We start from the raw sequence: 20,747 nt of genomic DNA on the forward strand, positions 1-20,747 counted from the left end.
AGTAAGGGGATTACACACTGAGTTTTCATAAACTCATCCAATTTTTAACTGTACAGGTAATCCCCAACATTAGGACAATCGGTGCTGCGAGGGACTCGGAGATGGTCACACTACTGCAGTCTTATTACACTTTGAACTTTATTTATGGTTTAGATTCCGTTTTGGGTTTTAATTTTTGTAATAAGACCATTTGTGGGATTTACTTTTAAATGGGCTTTTGATTACTCACCCTAAACTGCTAGTCTAGAAAAAGACGAGTTTTCAAACCAATTATTATTTTCAGAAACATATGTTTTAAACTTTTTTAATTTAAATTAGCTTCCGCAACTGAAAGAGATTTTCAATGAAATTAATAAAGTTGTAAAAGTGATTAACTTTTCAATGAACCACGTTTTAAAATTAAACGAACACAAACTGAGACTTTACACAAGTTTTAAACAGTAAGAAGGGTTTTTCAATGAAATCACGGATTCGAAGAACACTTCAATGTGACACTGCCAGATTCGACCATAACGTCTAGGCCAGGTTTGGGGTGTTGCACCCAGCCCAGTCGTCGAGCCCAAATATCAGGTTGTCACACCACCATCACATATTATACTCAAAGTAAATTGTCAAATTATTAAGAAATCATCCTCTTTTTAAGTGGTCTTCTTAATTTTTAGTCAAACATATATTAATAATCATTAGAACATGCCAAACATACATTAAATAAACTTATAATAATAAATAAACATGCATTAAGACTGCTTAGCAAAATTTCCAAGACAATCACATAGGTAGCGATACTAGGATAAGGGTATCGATATTTTCTTGGTACGGTATCAATACCGTTTGCAAAATCGGTACAAAATCAATATTTTGTTTCTCATCTAAAATCAAAGTCTCAAAAAATATAAGTACCTTTGCAAAAATATCGATAAAATTACCTTGAGTATCGATACTCATGATAGGGTATCAATATCTATTTACGATTCTTACTTCCTACACATTTCAAAAATCATAGAGGTATTGTTTTTGCAACACGAATACCGATACCTTTGCTTCAGACCAGAAAAATACAACTTTTACCAATTCATCATGCTATCATATCATCATCAAATAAACATCAAAACGACTATAATCGCAGTTTCAAACATCGAGAATATGTCTGAGCAATAATCAATATATCATGATTCAAACCTTTAAATCCTGAGAACAAATAAACTATAGAAATATCCAAAATATCAGTAAAATTCTACCAAATTTCCTTATTCCCAAAACGTAAACAATTAACAATAAGACCTATTAAAAAAACAAAAAGGAACTTGCTTGGATCAACCACTGAAACCACACCACTTACACCGGCACATAACTAATTTCAATGGTTAAAAAGGAGTGGGTGAGGTTAACAAGCTCAGTGAATGCTTAGAATAACCACAATGTATAGACAAATCATAGGTTAAATAGGAGCATACTACAACACTCTCACAACCATATTCTAATCAAATAAAAATAACATATTCACGTTTCATTAAGATATAAAACAAACATATACTCCTAAATGCAATTACACTCAACTCACTTATATATAATTAGTTTAACAACAATATATCAAGAATAAATGACATATACATACTTTAATAACCAACAAGTCGAGCTGATATATTCACATGCATTCATAAATTAAATGGAAATGACCTAAACCACAATTACATTCGCAATTTACTATGAGAACATACTAACATTTGCATGAAACTTAAATCAACTCATTCAGTATATTATTCGCAAGTTTTAGCATCCATCTCACATCATATTATTACAAATGACTCATAGAGTCGAACATACCCTAAAAGGGAAGCATAAGGCTAACACTCTCCAACACACAAAACATGTACCGTTAAATGGAGCTTAGCTCACATTCCTTTATCTTTCCAACATTCCCTAGGTCCTCAACACCTAAATCACAAAACACATATATGTGAGTACTCGTAATCCTATGGCATGCCAACTATACCCAATGGTCTCATAAGGTCAGAAGGCCAAAATATCCATAATTACACAATTTTAATTACTGATTTAATGCACATAATCTTTGTCCATGTTGTAACACCCTAAACCCAACCTAGACGTTGTGGCCTACTCTGGGCATTATGAGGAAGAGGTTTTGAAATTAATCTTGTTATGTCAAATTTCTCGTATTTAATTATTTCTAAGAAGAATCCACATTTTATCAAACGTATTAATATTCTCGTTATGAAAACTTTGTTAATTTGCTCCTTTAGAAAACTTATTTTGCAACGGAAGTTTGATTTTATCAAAGTGGAAAACTGAGTTTGTGTTTTCAGAAAATTATTTGTTTGGGTAAAACCGTGATATCGTCAAAATTTGAGGTATTAAACTCTAAACACAATCAAAAGCAAATTTAAAACCAAGCAGTCCAGAGAGTTCCAAAAATTACAAACTCTCAAAATAATCCAGAACTAAAATAAAACTTTTAAATAAACCAGTTCATGAACTAGTGGTCATTGCTGAGACTCCATCGCACTGGTCCACCTATGCTTGAGGATTACTTGAAAGGAACAGACAAACAGATGTAAGTTTTTAGAAACTCATTGTGTAACCCAGCAGAGATAGTCATGCAAATATACACAGAAACACATATGCAGAACAATTACAGATACGAACTTAAGTCTTTAACAGAAACAAATGTCTGAATTAGATAATCAGAATAGATATATAGAATTCTACCCCCATCCTCTACACACCATCTTCGACCATCCCATCACACCATGTGGGGAAAAACCACCCACCCATCCTTACACACCATACAGCGTCCATACGGCACATAATAGAATAGTATGCAACCAAGCTGCCAAAAAAATAGGCGAAAGGTCACTATATAAAACACTTCCTCCACATATACAAATCCCACCCCATATATAGATACATGTATTAAATAACAGATATACATAAATAACATGTTTCGCATGCTTATCTGCAAATATGATACATGCTTATACAAAATAATCAGACATGCATATAAGTTTTTCTTACATAAGTTTTTCCTACTCAGATTAGTCTATCAGTATAATAGAACACAGGCATTAGGTTTTGGTTAGCCCTTACCGACCCTATGGAAGGCCCATAGTCGATTGGAGGGACTCATGCGACCCTAGGGAAAATTTTAGAACTTTGGGCACACATGCCCGCGTGGCCTACTCGTGTGGGCTCACATGCCTAAATTGGCCTTGCCCGGCAAACATGGCCTAGCCCATAACCCACACGCCCATGTGGCATGCCCATACGCCCAGTTCGACCTAGCCCGTGTGGCCTACACAGCCATACACTCACGTGTCACACGACTGTGCGTCGTACACGGCCGGGCATATGCCCATGTGATGTCAACAGGTCCTTATTTTAGATTTCGCTGAACTTTGATTTCTCATGTTTTTGATACACACCTGGTTTGTTTTTGACACGAAAGCAATCCTGAAACCTACGAAACCTAAAATTAGAATATCGAACATCGTTTTAGTAGTATGAATTTGTCAACAAAAATTCGACATGAACCTGACTTATCGCCGACGAAAACATCCGCTAACCCCATTCAGATAGTTAGAGTGACACCCTCTACTTCGCAGCCTTCTCCTACATGATATTTCGCAGAAATCAAATCCCCTAACTACATTATTACATTCCTACAAAAAGGATTAACCCAATAGCTTATAAAAATCGAAACCTACCACCAAGTGAAACCCCACTTACCCGAATCGTAGGACGAACAACGAAATTTCATAATGTAGCAAGAAAAAAAAAAGAGATGCGAATGAAAATTGAAAAGTGAAAAATGAAAAAAAATAGTGCAGAGAAGGGAAAGGGAAAAACGTCAGAAAAATTTTGGGAGAAGAGGGAAAAAGAAAAAAAAAAGAAAAAAAGTGAAAAAAGAATAAAATTCCACAATCGCTCTAATTAAGATATAATCTCTCATCAAACCCAATCCCAACTACCCAGTCACTTGTCCTCTTATACAAACTTTCAATTTCATCCAAACTCTCTCAGACAACTGAAGAAAAAATCATCACCCATGCTCATGTAGGGATTCGAACAAAAGACCTCCAACAAGCCAACTGCTTACCATTTGAACCAATAGGCTCATTCTGAGATAATATTACAAACAATATAACATAAGCCCACCCAACAGGGATATGGCGAGGATAAAAAATAACAAAAGTTTCCAAAGAGCAGGACTTGAACCCAATACCTCATACGCACACCTATAACACTTAACCACTGAAGCAGATACATATTTGTGTCAGAACTTACAGAAACAAATTGAAGGAAATTTAGAGCATTTCAACTCTACCCTTTAAAAAAAATCGGCCTTGAAATTACCTAATCCGAACAGATGAGGATACTGTTGACGCATTGAGTCCTCAGGTTGGCACGTTTTTTTCTCAGTGCCATGATTTTGTCACAAAACCTTAACTAACAGAATGATCTTCCTCTTCAAAACCTTTACATCTCGGCATAAAATCTTAATCGGCTCCTCCTCAAAAGACAAATCTAGTCTAACCTCGATCTCATTAACAGAAACAATGTGAGATAGATCAGCCCGATACTGCCTCAACATCAAGACATGAAACACGTTATGAATATGGTCTAACTTTAGAGGTAATTCTAACTAATATACGATTGGTCCCACATACTTTAGAATCTGATACGACCCAATGAACCTAGGGCTTAACTTGCCATTACGTCTAAAACACAGAAGTTTCTTCCACAGAGATACCTTAAAGAACACAAAGTCACCCACAGAGTACTTGATATCCCTTCTTTTTAGATCCGCATAGGACTTCTGTCTATTAGAAGTCACCTTAAGACGATCCTGAATCGGTCTAACTTTATCTTTAGTCTCAAAAACCAACTCAGGACCCAAAACTCGTCGCTCATCGAATTTAGTCCAACACAGTAGGGTGCAACACTTACGACAACACAAAGCATTGTAAGGTGCCATCTATGTAACACCCCAAACCCGTGACCGTCACCGGATTTGACCACGTGGTGTTACCGGGCTTACTTCCCTTATTTCTCTCTTGGAATTATTTAATTTCTGTTCCAGGCAGGCTAGCTAACTGCGTCACTGTCACCTTAAAAATCATATCTCAATTTCCAGAACTCGAAAATGAGTTCCGTCAATTTTCCCTGAAACTAGACTCATAATCCCATCTACACATTTTTTTCTAGAATTTTTGGTCGAGCCAATTAGTACAGTTTATTAGTTAAAGTCTCCCCTGTTTTAGGGTTCGACTACACTGACCTTTGTGTACTACGACTTGGATATCTTCCTGTACAGGGCTCCAACACTTATGCCATTTGTTTCTAGAGAAACTAGACTCGCAAGGGAATCTGGAAATATAGATCATGACTTCTAATTCTCTCTGGTTAATTTATAGTGAATTTTCAAAGTCGGAGCAGGGGATCCAGAAACCGTTCTGGCCCTGTTTCGCGAAAACCTGAATATCTCTTAAAATACAGCTCATACGGTAGTTTCGTTTCATCCATATGAAAATAGATTCATCAAGGTTCAATTTCATAATTTATTCACTATTTAATTCTACTTCTACTATTTTTAGTGATTTTTCCATCTCACCTCACTGCTGCTAGCAGCATCTGGTACTAAAGCAAACAATGACTATTTCATAATTCTTCCATGGCCAACTATTTCATCATACATAATACAAACTATGGCCACCTTATCAAAATTAAGGTTTCTAAGGCTCGTGCCTATAGGTTTTAGATTCACACTCAACCGACCACATAGGCCATTTTCGCATGGCTTAAAGTTTACAACCCGAGATTCAACAAAACAAAATAGCCTATACATGCCAAATGTTCTCCTAGTTCAACTACGAAGACAATACCAAAAGATTTCAAGCCGGTGTGATGACTTCAACGACGGTTCCGAGCACGCAAACGATACGAGTCCAAGAGACCTAAAATGGGTGACAAGAAACTACCGAGTGAGTTTATAACTCAGTAAGTCATAAGCATTTCACAACCATCCGTTACTAAAATTATCATAAAATGAAATAATGAAACAAGGCCCAGCGTTCCAGCCATACCGAACTACCATAGTTCCTTAGACCTTTCGGATCAATGTCATACCAAGTCATACATTTACATTTCATATACTAGTCAATAGGATATTTGAAGGAATTTCCATTCATCATTTCATTTCCGCAACAATCATGCAATTGAAATCATCACATAGATTTAAAACTTACCGACTCAACCCTGAGCATGAACATAGTATCTATTAGCCACGAACTCAAGGTACTTACTCTTTCCGCTGTCCATACTCCACTCGATGAAGACACACCCTCCATATAATTGTTCGATCGGAGATATATATATATATATATAAATGCGCACACAGTGCTTAATACTCGATTTCGCACACTTAGTGCCATGTGATTTAAGCCCGCACACATAGTGCCATACCCTTCGAGCTCGCACACCCAGTGCCGTATATTTCCAGCATGCACACTTAGTGCCATATATTTCCAGCATGCACACTTAGTGCCAATCTCGTCACCATACACACGTATTGTCCGCACACTTAGTGCCGAAAGCAACTTTCTACACATTTCACTATTTCTTTTACATTCAACAATGTCATCATTCCATACACATACATTTTCATTTACATATCATCTCATTAAACACAATTGCATAGATATTATGATCATTTAAAACAATACCAAATATATGCTTAATGACTTACCTTATATTGGATGAAACGATTTCCAATCGACTACTCGATTATCTTTGCTTTGCCTTTGTTTGATTCTCCCCTTTTGATGTCTTGATCTCCTAGTATAAATACATTTAGTAGTTAAATTTCTTGCTGGATACTTATGTGTATAATTTAATGGTTTTCACTCCATTCACAACTATCCTTGTTCAAAATATCAAAACCTTAGCCAACATTCAATTAATGCATCAAGGCTGAATGTATTATCACTATTAAGGTAACCTAGTCTCAAGTATTTTCAATTCTAATGTACAACATCTCAAATTCCCATGACCGATCACACCTATTCTTACTTTCCAATATTCAAAATAATCAAAATCACCTCCTAAACACAATAGTCATGGACAATGCCGAATCCTCAAGTGTTTGAACATAAATTATTTTACTAATATAAACATTCACAAATCATATTCATAGGAAGACCGATTTCTTTCCATAGCACATTCATCATCCATACTTAGATGAAACAACCAAAATCCCTTCATTTATACCCTAGCCGGATGCTCCAATCATCCATACAAATTACAAATTTTTGCATGGCTAAGTAGGAGCCATTTAACATGCAAGAAAAATAATCATAGGAGAAGAATTCCTATCTCCAACACTAAATCATTCGGCATTTTGCCTAGACACACACAAGAAATCTCAACTTCCTTGACCTTACCAAGAGTGCATCCACCATTCAACTTAGCATGATAATGGCATCAAGGTATCAACCAAAATGTTTTTGTTAGGCTCCTTAGCCAATTCTAACTCTCCATCAACCCCAAACCCAACCATGAAATAGATAAAATTTAGGCTCATCACCTAAAGGTTGTATATACATCCAAAGGTACCCTTGAACATACCTTGATCTAGAAAACCACCTTGGCCGAATCTCCTTCTTCCCTTCCTCTAATTTCGCAATAGCAAAAGAAAGAAAACATGAACACTTTTTTTTCTTCTTCTCAAGTCATGGCAATTGTAACAAAATGAGAAAGGATGAACAACAAAATTTTTCTCCTTTCTTTTTCCTCAACTCACGGCAACAAGGGGGGGCATCCACACTCTTTTTTTTTTTTGTTCATCATTTCCCCTTTTTTCTCCATTTCTTTATTCTTTCTAACATGAACCATTAACTAGACATGTTTGAAACATGTTCCCTTTCCCCATGCTCTTTATTTTATTATTTCTAACATCCACCATTAGCAAAACATGTTCAAGACATGTTTTCTTTTGCCCATCTTCATTACCATGGCCGGCCACTTCCTATAGTTGGCTAAATTGACATGCAAATCCCTCATGTCTTTACTTCATGCATTATTTGGCCACTTAAAAATTCACCTATCACATTTTCAAGTCCTAACACATGGGTCCTTTCTTATGAATTAGCACCTAATTAATAAAATCAAGGCACGAAATATTTACGCTACAAATTCCACATACAATAAGCACAGAATATAACACCTAATTATTCTTGTGACTCGGTTTTGTGGTCCCGAAACCACTCTCCGACTAGGGTCACATTAGGGGTGTCACAACTCTCCCTCACTTAAGAGATTTTCGTCCCCGAAAATCTTACCGGTAAATAGGTTTGGGTAGCGTTCTTTCATAGAGTTCTCGGGTTCCCATGTAGCTTCTTCTATCCCGTATTTGAGCCATAACATTTTTACTAACGGAACTTTCTTGTTTCGTAACTCTTTCACTTCCCGAGCTAGGATACGAGTGGGTTCTTCCTCGTAACTCATATTGGCTTGCATTTCAACCTCTGATGGACTAATCACGTGCGATGGATCAGATCTATAGCGTCGAAGCATCGAAACATGAAAGACGTCGTGAATCTTTTCGAGTTCGGGGCAAAATCAAACGATATGCAAGCGGACCGACTCGTTCGGATATCTCATATGGCCCAATGAACCTCGGACTCAATTTGCCTTTACGGCCAAATCGAGTATCTTTTTCCAAGCGAAACTTTAAGAAACACTTTATCTCCCACCGATACTCGATGTCTTTTCCTTTCAGATCCGCGTCACGACTTCGACGATCGGAGGCTATCTTGAGACTTTCACGGATTACTTTCACTTTCATTCAGCATCTTTAATCAAATCCACCCGAAAATTTTGCTTTCACCGAGCTCGGTCCAAAACAATAGTGTACGGCATTTACGACCGTATAAAGCCTCGTAAGGCGCCATCTTAATACTTGTTTGAAAGCTATTGTTGTGGCGAATTCAACCAAAGGTAAATACCGTTCCCATGAGCCACTAAACTCAAGGATGCAACATCTCAACATATCCTCGAGTATTTGAATTATCCGTTCGGATTGACCATCGGTTTGGGGTGAAAAGATTGCTAAAATGCAGCTTGGTACCCAAAGCCTCTTGCAATTTCTTCCAAAATCGCGATGTAAATCTTGGGTCTCTATCCGACACGATAGAAATAGGCACCCCATGCAATCGAACAATTTGGGAGATGTATAATTCGCCAATTTATCGGCGAAAAATCCGTGCGGATCGGGATAAAATGAACCGACTTAGTCAATCTATCAACAACAACCCAAATCGCATCCTTCTTACTCGCTGACAATGGCAGTCCGGACACAAAGTCCATGGTGACTCGATCCCATTTCCACTCGGGTATCGTGATCGGCTGAAGTAATCCCGATGGCACTTGATGTTCCGCTTTCACTTGTTGACATATCAGACACCTTGAAACAAATTCAGAAATGTCTCGTTTCATACCGGGCCACCAAAATTGGCGTTTCAGATCATTGAACATTTTAGTACTACCCGGGTAGATTGACATTCGACTACTGTGAGCCTCGTTCAAAATCATCAAAACAAGTTCCGAATCCCTTGGAATACATAATCGACCCTTGAACGTCTAGCAATCATTGTCGTCAATCTGAAATTCCGATTCCTCATTCGAAACACATTCGACTCGTTTAGCGACCAATTTAGCGTCGACCTTCTGAGATTCAAGTATTTGATGAATCAATAACGGTTTGGCCTCTAATTCGACTACTAGCACCTCCTCGGGTGAAACGGATAGATGAGCATCCATCGCTCTCAAAGCAGACAGTGCCTTACGACTTAAAGCATCGGCCACCACGTTGGCCTTTCCTGGGTGATAATCAATGACAAGTTCATAGTCCTTCAACAACTCAAGCCAACGTCTTTGTCGCAAGTTTAGATCTCCTTGAGTCATCAGATATTTAAGACTCTTATGGTCCGAATAAATATGACACCTTTCTCTAAACAAGTAATGCCGCCATATCTTCAAGGCGAACACTATGGCTGCTAGTTCAAGGTCATGGGTCGGATAGTTTCTCTCATGCGGCTTTAGTTGTCTCGACGCGTAAGCCACAACTCGACCTTCTTGCATCAACACACAACCTAACCCAAGCAAGGATGCGTCATCAGATATGACAAACTCTTTACGGACTCCGTTGTACTAGCACCGGGGCCTCGGTTAAACAGTTTTTAGTCGATCGAAACTTTCTTGACAGCGTTCCGACCACTCGAACTTAACATCTTTTTGGAGTAGTTTCGTCATCGGTGCAGCTATCACCGAAAAACCTTTCACAAATCGTCGATAGTATCCGACAAGCCCCAAAAAGCTCCTAACTTCGGTAATATTCCTTGGAGGTTTCCAATCAACTATGGCTGAAATTTTGTTCGGGTCCACTCTGACACCCTATGCGGACACCACGTGCCCCAAAAAGCTAACCTCTCTCAACCAAAATTCACATTTACTGAACTTTGCGTATAACTGCTTATCTCGTAAGATTTGCAACACTAGCCTCAAGTGTTCAGCATGTTCAGTTTCATCTCTCGAATAGACCAAAATGTCATCGATAAATACAACTACGAACCGATCCAAGTATGGCCTGAAAATTCTATTCATTAAATCCATAAATACCGCAGGGGCATTAGTGAGCCCAAACGGCATCACTAAGAATTCGTAGTGACCGTACCTCGTTCTAAAAGTAGTCTTGGGTATGTCCGATTCTCGGACCCTCAACTGATAGTACCTCGACCTCAAATCTATCTTTGAAAACACTGAGGCTCCCTTTAATTGATCAAACAAATCGTCAATTTGTGGCAACGGATATTTGTTCTTTATCGTCACTTTATTCAACTGGCGATAGTCGATGCACAATCTCATAGTTCCATCCTTCTTTTCACAAACAATCTTGGTGCGCCTCATGGAGAAAAACTCGGTCGAGCGAAACCTCTATCCGTCAATTCTTGCAATTGAACCTTCAATTCCTTTAATTCGTTAATGCCATACGATACGGGGCTATTGAAATCGGCGTAGTACCGGTACAACCGATGCGAATTCCACTTCTCGAACCGGTGGCAATCCGGTAACTCCTCGGGAAAAACATCCGAATACTCACAAACCACGGTACCGATTCGAGTTTCCTTTCCGTCTCTTTACTTTCAAACACATACGCAAGGTATGTTTCACACCCTTTTAACATACCTCCGAGCGGTCATAGAAGATATTATCGTTGGCACTCCTTTTAAATCGAGAGACTCGACTCGGACTACCTCGTTATTTACACTCCTCAAATCAATGGTTTTCCTTTTGCAGTCCACCTTCGCATCATGTACGGTCACCAATCCATACCAAGAATAACATCGAATTCATCAAATGGTAGAAGCATCGGATCGGTAGAAAACAGATTCTCGAATTATTAGGGGCATCTCTTGCACACTTTATCAACGAGTACATATTGACCCAAAGGGTTGGACACTGAATTACGAACTCAGTATACTCAACAGGTAGAGTCTTACTGGATGCTAAGGTTTCACATACATATGAATGAGTAGAGCTGGGGTCAATCAATGCAATCACACTAGTATCAAAGAGAGTAAAAGTACCAGTGATAACGTCAAGGGAGGATGCCTCCTCTCGTGCGCGGATGGCATATGCTCTAGCAGGAGCACGAGTCTCGGATCGAACAGCCGTATCAGAGGCTCCTCTCTGATTACCACCCCTACCTCCAGAAATTCTTGGGGGCCTACCTCTAGCCGTCGTTCCACTAGGTCTTGCACCTTGCGTCTTATTACTCTCATCTAGCTCCGTACAATCTCTAATGAAGTGGTCCTTCGAACCGCATCCATAACAGCCCTATTAATGACTTACCCCAACATTCACCTAGGTGTCGTCTTCCACATTGGGGCATTCAGGTCTCTCTTGACGATTATTGCCCACACTAGCTACAAGTAGCTCGAGTCCGTCAATGGTCGGGCTCGATGGAAATTCCCGCATCGCCTCGACTTATTAGTGTCCTCCCGAACTTCTTTACCGCCGAGAATGGAGCTTTACTCGACGATCTTTTACGATAATCTCTTGCTTCAAATTCAACCTTCTTCTTCTCCTTTCCAAGTTCTTCCGCCTTGCAGGCTCGTTCGACTAGTGTTACGAACTCCTTTATCTCCAAAATACCCACTAGTAGCTTTAACTCTTCATTCAATCCTTCTTCAAATCTTTTGCACATAGCAACCTCATCACCACACACTCGGGCATACCGAGTAAGTCTTATGAACTCATGTTCTTATTCAGATACTGTCATACGGCCTTGCTTGAGTTCCAAGAATTCCTTACGCTTCTGATCGATGAACTGTTGACTAATGTATTTCTTTCGAAATTCTGATTGAAAGAAATCCCAAGTAACTCGTTCGTTTGGGACTATGGAAATTAAAGTCCTCCACAATAGTAAGTCGAGTCTCGCAACAAGGATATAGCACACTTAAGACATTCATCGGGTGTGCATGACAGTTCATCTAACACTCGAATGGTGTTATCGAGCCAAAACTCGGCCTTTTCGGCATCATCAGTAACTATGGCCTTGAACTCCTCAGCCCCGCGCTTCCTAATCAGGTCTACATGTGGTTTACTCAGCCTCACAGGATCGATGAATGGAGGCATTGTGGGCTCTTGGGTGCGTGATTTAAATTCGGGAATGGTTGGACAGTAGGATTGGTTCGGGCATATTGCGCGACCCACTCATTCATCATGGTGAAGAAGGCTTGTTTCGCCTTCATTTTGATTATTCGCGGATGACCGAGGCTCAACAGCAGCGTCCTTTGCGGAGCAGCCGCTACACTTTCAACGTCATCCGCCAAGGGTCTCTCTACCCCGGGTTCCATTTGTTAATCAAAACAAAAACTTCAACCGTCAGAAGTCATCACATTATTAAGCACTAACAATTTGGCATGTATAGCTAGACTCACACGCGCTATGGTAGTCCTAGAACCGACTAAACCATAGCTCGATACCAATTAAATGTAACACCCCAAACCCGTGACCGTCACCGGATTTGACCACGTGGTGTTACCGGCTTACTTCCTTATTTCTCTCTTGGAATTATTTAATTTCATTCGAGCAAAGCTAGCTAACTGCGTCACTGTCACCTTAAAATCATATCTCAATTTCCAGAACTCGAAAATGAGTTCCGTCAATTTTCCCTGAAACTAGACTCATAATCCCATCTACACATTTTTTTCTAGAATTTTTGGTTAGGCCAATTAGTACAGTTTATTAGTTAAAGTCTCCCCTATTTTAGGGTTCGACTACACTGACCTTTGTGTACTACGACTTGGATATCTTCCTGTACAGGGCTCCAACACTTATTCCATTTGTTTCTAGAGAAACTAGACTCGCAAGGGAATCTGCAAATATAGATCATGACTTCTAATTCTCCCTGGTTAATTTATAGTGAATTTTCAAATTCGGAGTAGGGGATCCAGAAACCGTTCTGGCCCTGTTTCGCGAAAACCTGAATATCTCTTAAAATACAGCTCATACGGTCATTTCGTTTCGTCCATATGAAAATAGATTCATCAAGGTTCAATTTCATAATTTATTCACTATTTAATTCTACTTCTAGTATTTTTAGTGATTTTTCCATCTCACCTCACTGCTGCTGGCAGCATCTGGTACTAAAGCAAACAATGACTATTTCATAATTCTTCCATGGCCAACTATTTCATCATACATAATACAAACTATGGCCACCTTATCAAAATTAAGGTTTCTAAGGCTCGTGCCTATAGGTTTTAGATTCACACTCAACCGACCACATAGGCCATTTTCGCATGGCTTAAAGTTTACAACCCGAGATTCAACAAAACAAAATAGCCTATACATGCCAAATGTTCTCCTAGTTCAACTATGAAGACAATACCAAAAGATTTCCAGCGGTGTGATGACTTCAACGACGGTTCCGAGCACAAACGATACGAGTCCAAGAGACCTAAAATGGGTGACAAGAAAATACCGAGTGAGTTTATAACTCGATAAGTCATAAGCATTTCACAACCATCCGTTACTAAAATTATCATAAAATGAAATAATGAAACAAGGCCCGCGTTCCAGACCATACCGAACTACCATAGTTCCTTAGACCTTTCGGATCAATGTCATACCAAGTCATACATTTACATTTCATATACTAGTCAATAGGATATTTGAAGGAATTTCCATTCATCATTTCATTTCGCAACAATCATGCAATTGAAATCATCACATAGATTTAAAACTTACCGACTCAACCCCGAGCATGAACATAGTATCTATTAGCCACGAACTCAAGGTACTTACTCTTTCCGCTGTCCATACTCCACTCGATGAAGACACACCCTCCATATAATTGTTCGATCGGAGATATATATATATATAGAATACGCACACACGTGCTTAATACTCGATTTCGCACACTTAGTGCCATGTGATTTAAGCCCGCACATAGTGCCATACCCTTCGAGCTCGCACACCCAAAGGTCAGTATATTTCCAGCATGCACACTTAGTGCCATATATTTCCAGCATGCACACTTAGTGCCAATCTCGTCACCATACACACGTATTGCCCGCACACTTAGTGCCGAAAGCAACTTTCTACACATTTCACTATTTCTTTTACATTCAACAATGTCATCATTCCATACACATACATTTTCATTTACATATCATCTCATTAAACACAATTGCATAGATATTATGATCATTTAAAACAATACCAAATATATGCTTAATGACTTACCTTATATTGGATGAAACGATTTCCAATCGACTACTCGATTATCTTTGCTTTGCCTTTGTTTGATTCTCCCCTTTTGATGTCTTGATCTCCTAGTATAAATACATTTAGTAGTTAAATTTCTTGCTGGATACTTATGTGTATAATTTAATGGTTTTCACTCCATTCACAACTATCCTTGTTCAAAATATCAAAACCTTAGCCAACATTCAATTAATGCATCAAGGCCGAATGTATTATCACTATTAAGGTAACCTAGTCTCAAGTATTTTCAATTCTAATGTACAACATCTCAAATTCCCATGACCGATCACACTTATTCTTACTTTCCAATATTCAAAATAATCAAAATCACCTCCTAAACACAATAGTCATGGACAATGCCGAATCCTCAAGTGTTTGAACATAAATTATTTTACTAATATAAACATTCACGAATCATATTCATAGGAAGACCGATTTCTTTCCATAGCACATTCATCATCCATACTTAGATGAAACAACCAAAATCCCTTCATTTATACCCTAGCCGAATGCTCCAATCATCCATACAAATTACAAATTTTTGCATGGCTAAGTAGGAGCCATTTAACATGCAAGAAAAATAATCATAGGAGAAGAATTCCTATCTCCAACACTAAATCATTCGGCATTTTGCCTAGACACACACAAGAAATCTCAACTTCCTTGACCTTACCAAGAGTGCATCCACCATTCACTTAGCATGATAATGGCATCAAGGTATCAACCAAAATGTTTTTGTTAGGCTCCTTAGCCAATTCTAACTCTCCATCAACCCCAAACCCAACCATGAAATAGATAAAATTTAGGCTCATCACCTAAAGGTTGTATATACATCCAAAGGTACCCTTGAACATACCTTGATCTAGAAAACCACCTTGGCGAATCTCCTTCTTCCCTTCCTCTAATTTCGCAATAGCAAAAGAAAGAAAACATGAACACTTTTTTTCTTCTTCTCAAGTCATGGCAATTGTAACAAAATGAGAAAGGATGAACAACAAAATTTTTCTCCTTTCTTTTTCCTCAACTCACGGCAACAAGGGGGGGCATCCACACTCTTTTTTTTTTTTGTTCATCATTTCCCCTTTTTTCTCCATTTCTTTATTCTTTCTAACATGATCCATTAATTAGACATGTTTGAAACATGTTCCCTTGCCCATGCTCTTTATTTTATTATTTCTAACATCCACCATTAGCAAAACATGTTCAAGACATGTTTTCTTTTGCCCATCTTCATTACCATGGCCGGCCACTTCCTATAGTTGGCTAAATTGACATGCAAATCCCTCATGTCTTTACTTCATGCATTATTTGGCCACTTAAAAATTCACCTATCACATTTTCAAGTCCTAACACATGGGTCCTTTCTTATGAATTAGCACCTAATTAATAAAATCAAGGCACGAAATATTTACGCATACAAATTCCACATACAATAAGCACAGAATATAACACCTAATTATTCTTGTGACTCGGTTTTGTGGTCCCGAAACCACTCTCCGACTAGGGTCACATTAAGGGTGTCACAATCTAGATGCTAGACTGGAAACTATTATTGTAGGCAATCTCAGCTAACGATAGAAAATCCTCCCAACTACCTCGAAAATCAATCACACAACTCTGAAGCATATCCTCTAGTATCTAAATCACCCTCTCAAATTGACCATCAGTCTGAGGATGGAACGTAGTACTAAAGTCCAATCTCAAACCCAGAGCTTCATGCAGTTTCTTCTAAAATCGATAAGTGAAGCCAGGATCCTTATCAGAAATTATCGAAACTGAAACCCCGTGAAGCCTCACAATCTCCAAAATGTAGAGCTTCGCTAACTTTTGCAGTGAATAATCAATCCAAACTGGGATAAAATGGAAAGACTTGGTTAATCGATCCATGAAATCCCAAACAGAATCCTTCTTAGTAGGTGTTAAAGGCAACCTACTAACGAAGTCTATCGTAACAAGTTCTCATTTCCATAAGGGAATATTAATGGGTTGGAGCAAACCCGAAGGCAACTGGTGCTTAGTCTTAACTTGCTGGCACATTAGACATCGAGCAACGAAATCTGTTACCTCTTATTTTAAACCCAACCACCAATGCAGCTCACGGAGATCCCGATACATCTTATTTCCACCAAGATGCATAGCATAAGGGCTACTATGTGCTTCCCTCATAATCGACTGTCTCAAATTAGAATCACTCGGTATATAAAACCTATCCTCGAAAGCACAAAACCCACCCTTATTCAATCCAAAACTAAAGGATCATCCCTTATTTCAGACATGTTGCAACTTTCAACTTCACGAAAATGCAAAACTAAAGGGTCATCCTTGAGCTGCGTATCTCGAATCTGATCAATCCTAGTCAGCTTAACTTGCATGTAACAGCCCAATTTTGGTGAAATTGAAACAATGGTTAAGGATTATAAATTCGAGCCGAAAATAAAATTTATTTTATTTTATTATATGATCCATATTATATTAGAAATGTCATGTGAAAATTTTGATAAGAAAATTTTGCCGATTATGTGTTTAATTACGGGAAGGACCAAATCGCATAAAATGAAAAAGTTGAATTCTAGTAGCTAAAAGGATCAAATAGCTATGAAATTCAAAAATTAAGGTCCTTATATGGCAATTACATCATTAATAAAAAGTTAGTAGATATTTTTGGATGATTCATCCATGGAAAATTAGAAAAAGGCTAGGGATTAAATTGGAAACCAGAATTATTAAAGATGATAAATTAATTAAATAGAAATAAAAATAATTTTTATCATCTTCTTCCCCAAAATAATACATGGAAACCCTAGGAGTGAGAGAAGAAACTTTCTTGGCTAAATTGGGTAAGTTTTCTTGTCCCATTTTTAGTAATTTTGATATTTTTAAAATTGGGATAACTTAATCTATCTATTTGGGGGATCAATTTGAGAAGTTATCAAAGTATGGAAAATGAGTCATGGATGAATATGCTAAGAATTAGAAATTTATGGTAGAAAATGAAAGGTTGTTGATAGATAAACAACTTTTAAAAAGTGATTTTTGATGAAAACATGATTTAGGGACTAAAATGTAAAGTTGTGAAATTTGATGAAAAATGCTGAATTTTTATGAATACATGTGCTGTAAATTTTGTAATGGGATTTTGGTTAGGCTTGGAATAGGGAGTAAATTGCACAAATTTTATTTTTTCGAGCCTAGGGACAAAATGGGAATTTATGGAAATGTTAGGGGCAAAATGGTAATGTTGCCTAGGATAAAAATTAAGTCCAATTGAATGTGGAATCTAGTAAATTGATGTTAATTTACCCGTATAGATCTGGATAAACCAAATTTGGAGCTAGAACGAGGAAAGAGGAAAATGTCGATTTAGTAGATTTTACGTACATGAACATTGTCAAGGTAAGTTCGTGTAACTAAATTGTATATGTTTTTATGTTGAATTTAATGTTGTGTTTGTGAATTGTATAAATGCCATAAATATGTGAAATTATCACATGCTCGTTATAGCCCGATAAATGAAAATGCCCGATTAATAATAATGCTCAATAAATGGTAAATGATAAAAATGTTACTTATATGCTTGAAATGAATGTGGAATGTATCTATTTGAATTATATGTATGATTTAGATGTAGGAAAAATCAAATGCTTGTTAATGCTTGAGAAATGTTAAATCTCGTTTGAATAAAAGAAGAATCGATGGATAAATGTAATTTTTTGAAATGAATGAGGTCCTGCATTTGTTGTTGATGGGATTTGGCTCGGACGAGTAATCTTATTGGCTTCATTTATGAAAGGATTTAGCCTAGACAAGTAATCCTGATATAAGTCCTCTTGAGGATATGTTATGGATTGGATTTAGCCCGGACGGGTAATCCAGATAAAGCTCATTAGAACATATGTCATAAAAAGGTTTTAGCCTGGACTGGTAATCTTGTTGCATACATGTGTGGTTCGAGAGCGTACTCTCTGCTATAGTACCTTATGGGTACCATTGGACATGAATTGATTGATCCTGATTCGTACATCTAGAGTGTACTACCTGCGTATCCATTGATATTCTGAATAAATTCAACGGGTGACAATTCCAGACATGAGAAGTTATGAATGATAAAATGAGTTATTACATGTATCTCTCTAAAATAATAGTAAATGATGATACATGAAAAATGATATATGAAAACACGAGATGATGATATTTGTACATTGACTTTATTTGATGAATATATTTTCATTCTTGATTATAGACTTGTACACCTTGAGTGTGCTAATTATGGCCTTGATATTCTGAGTAATATGAGTAAAGTTCTGATATGAAATGATCTAGACTCGAAATGAACTATTATGAAATTATACTTGACTAGAAATGAACTATTATGAAATTATACTTAAAATAATGAGATGAATTATGCATGTTGAATGAATACATGTTGTGGAAAGCATATCTGCTTGGAAACTTGATTGTTGTTGAGCCCATATATGATTTGATGTTATTATGGAATATATGACTAACAAGGGCAATGAGAATGTATGTAAGGCTTGAGGTCAAAATGATTGATTATGCCTTACGTAGTTACCTCAAAATAGAATGAATGGTAAGTTAAGTACCATGTTATACGAACTTACTAAGCATTTTATGCTTACTTAGTTTTATTTCCCTATTTTAGAGTAAATCAGAAGCTCATTTGATTGGAATCTTGACAAAGATCACTCACACTATCCATCGGCCTATATCCGTATATATGGTAAATCAATTATGGTTGTAATGGCATGTATAGGTTATATTGGCCGTATTGGCATTTAAATGTAAATGATGCTTGTAATTTAGCCATTGGAATGGCTAGTAATGGTTTGTTTTGATATATTTGTAATGTCATAATATCGTAGTTACATATGTGTTAAGTAGTTGATCAAATTATGACCATCATATGGACTGAATCAAGGCAAGAATTTGAACATGTATGCATGTAATGGTATGCCATGTTGAATGATAGTGTTTGCTTAACTTGAATGATTGAAATGGTTGGTATTGGACGTGTGTTTCAAGTGCAGGTCATGACTATGATTTTGGGTGAGAAATGAAGCTATAAATGACTTTATTTTGTCCGCATGGGAGTATGTCTAGACCGTGTGTCACACACGGCCGGGTACATGGGCGTCTAGCTAGGCTGTGTGTCTCCTGCACCTAAATTTTGAGAAACAAAATACCCAGAATTCAGCATACGGGTAGAGACACGGGTGTGTGTCTCAGCCATGTGTACTACACAGCCTAGAACACGAGTGTGTGTCTTGGCAGACCACATGGCCTAGCATACAGGCGTGTGCATGGCCGTGTGCACAAGTCAGAGAGTTACATGGGGTCGAACATAGCCTGCAGCATGAGCGTGTTACAGGGTCACATGGGTGTGTCCTTTGGACCACACTGGCATGTGAACCCTGCACCTTGGAAAATTTTTGAAATATCATGAAAAATTCTTAGAGTTCTCGATTAAGTCCTGACTTGATCTAATGCTCGTATTGGGCTTCGAGGGTCCAATTAAGGGACGTTTGAAATGATTTTGGTTAACAAAAAGTAATTTACATAAATTATTTGTAAAATGTTCTAAAAGTTTTTTGGTAATAATTCGAAACCCTATTCTGACAACGGATATGGGTTAGGGGTGTTACATTGCAACTCGGCTAGTAGACCCCCATCATCAAACAAACTAAGACGAGCAAATGTCTCTCTCATATTAGACATCGCTCTCCGAATGAGGGCATTGACCACCACATTGGCTTTACTGGGATGACACTCTATCGTACAATCATAGCCCTTAAGTAGCTTAATCCATCTACGCTGCTTAAGATTCAACTCCTTCTAAGTAAAGAGGTACTAAAGGCTCTTGTTGTGACAGCCTTAAAATGACC

General features: G+C 37.8%; 1 protein-coding gene across 1 annotated transcript; it reads right to left on the bottom strand.

Annotated features, from left to right (window-relative positions):
- Positions 1-4,067: 4,067 nt before the first annotated feature.
- On the bottom strand, positions 4,068-4,993 carry LOC128285420 (uncharacterized). The gene is made up of 3 exons (XM_053022917.1): positions 4,769-4,993; positions 4,460-4,597; positions 4,068-4,136 (listed from the first exon to the last, which is right to left on the bottom strand). The coding sequence occupies exons 1-3, from the start codon at positions 4,991-4,993 to the stop codon at positions 4,068-4,070; spliced, it is 432 nt and encodes a 143-aa protein (XP_052878877.1).
- Positions 4,994-20,747: the final 15,754 nt, after the last annotated feature.

Source organism: Gossypium arboreum, chromosome 12 (assembly GCF_025698485.1).
Source record: "Gossypium arboreum isolate Shixiya-1 chromosome 12, ASM2569848v2, whole genome shotgun sequence".
Taxonomy (NCBI): Eukaryota; Viridiplantae; Streptophyta; class Magnoliopsida; order Malvales; family Malvaceae; genus Gossypium; species Gossypium arboreum.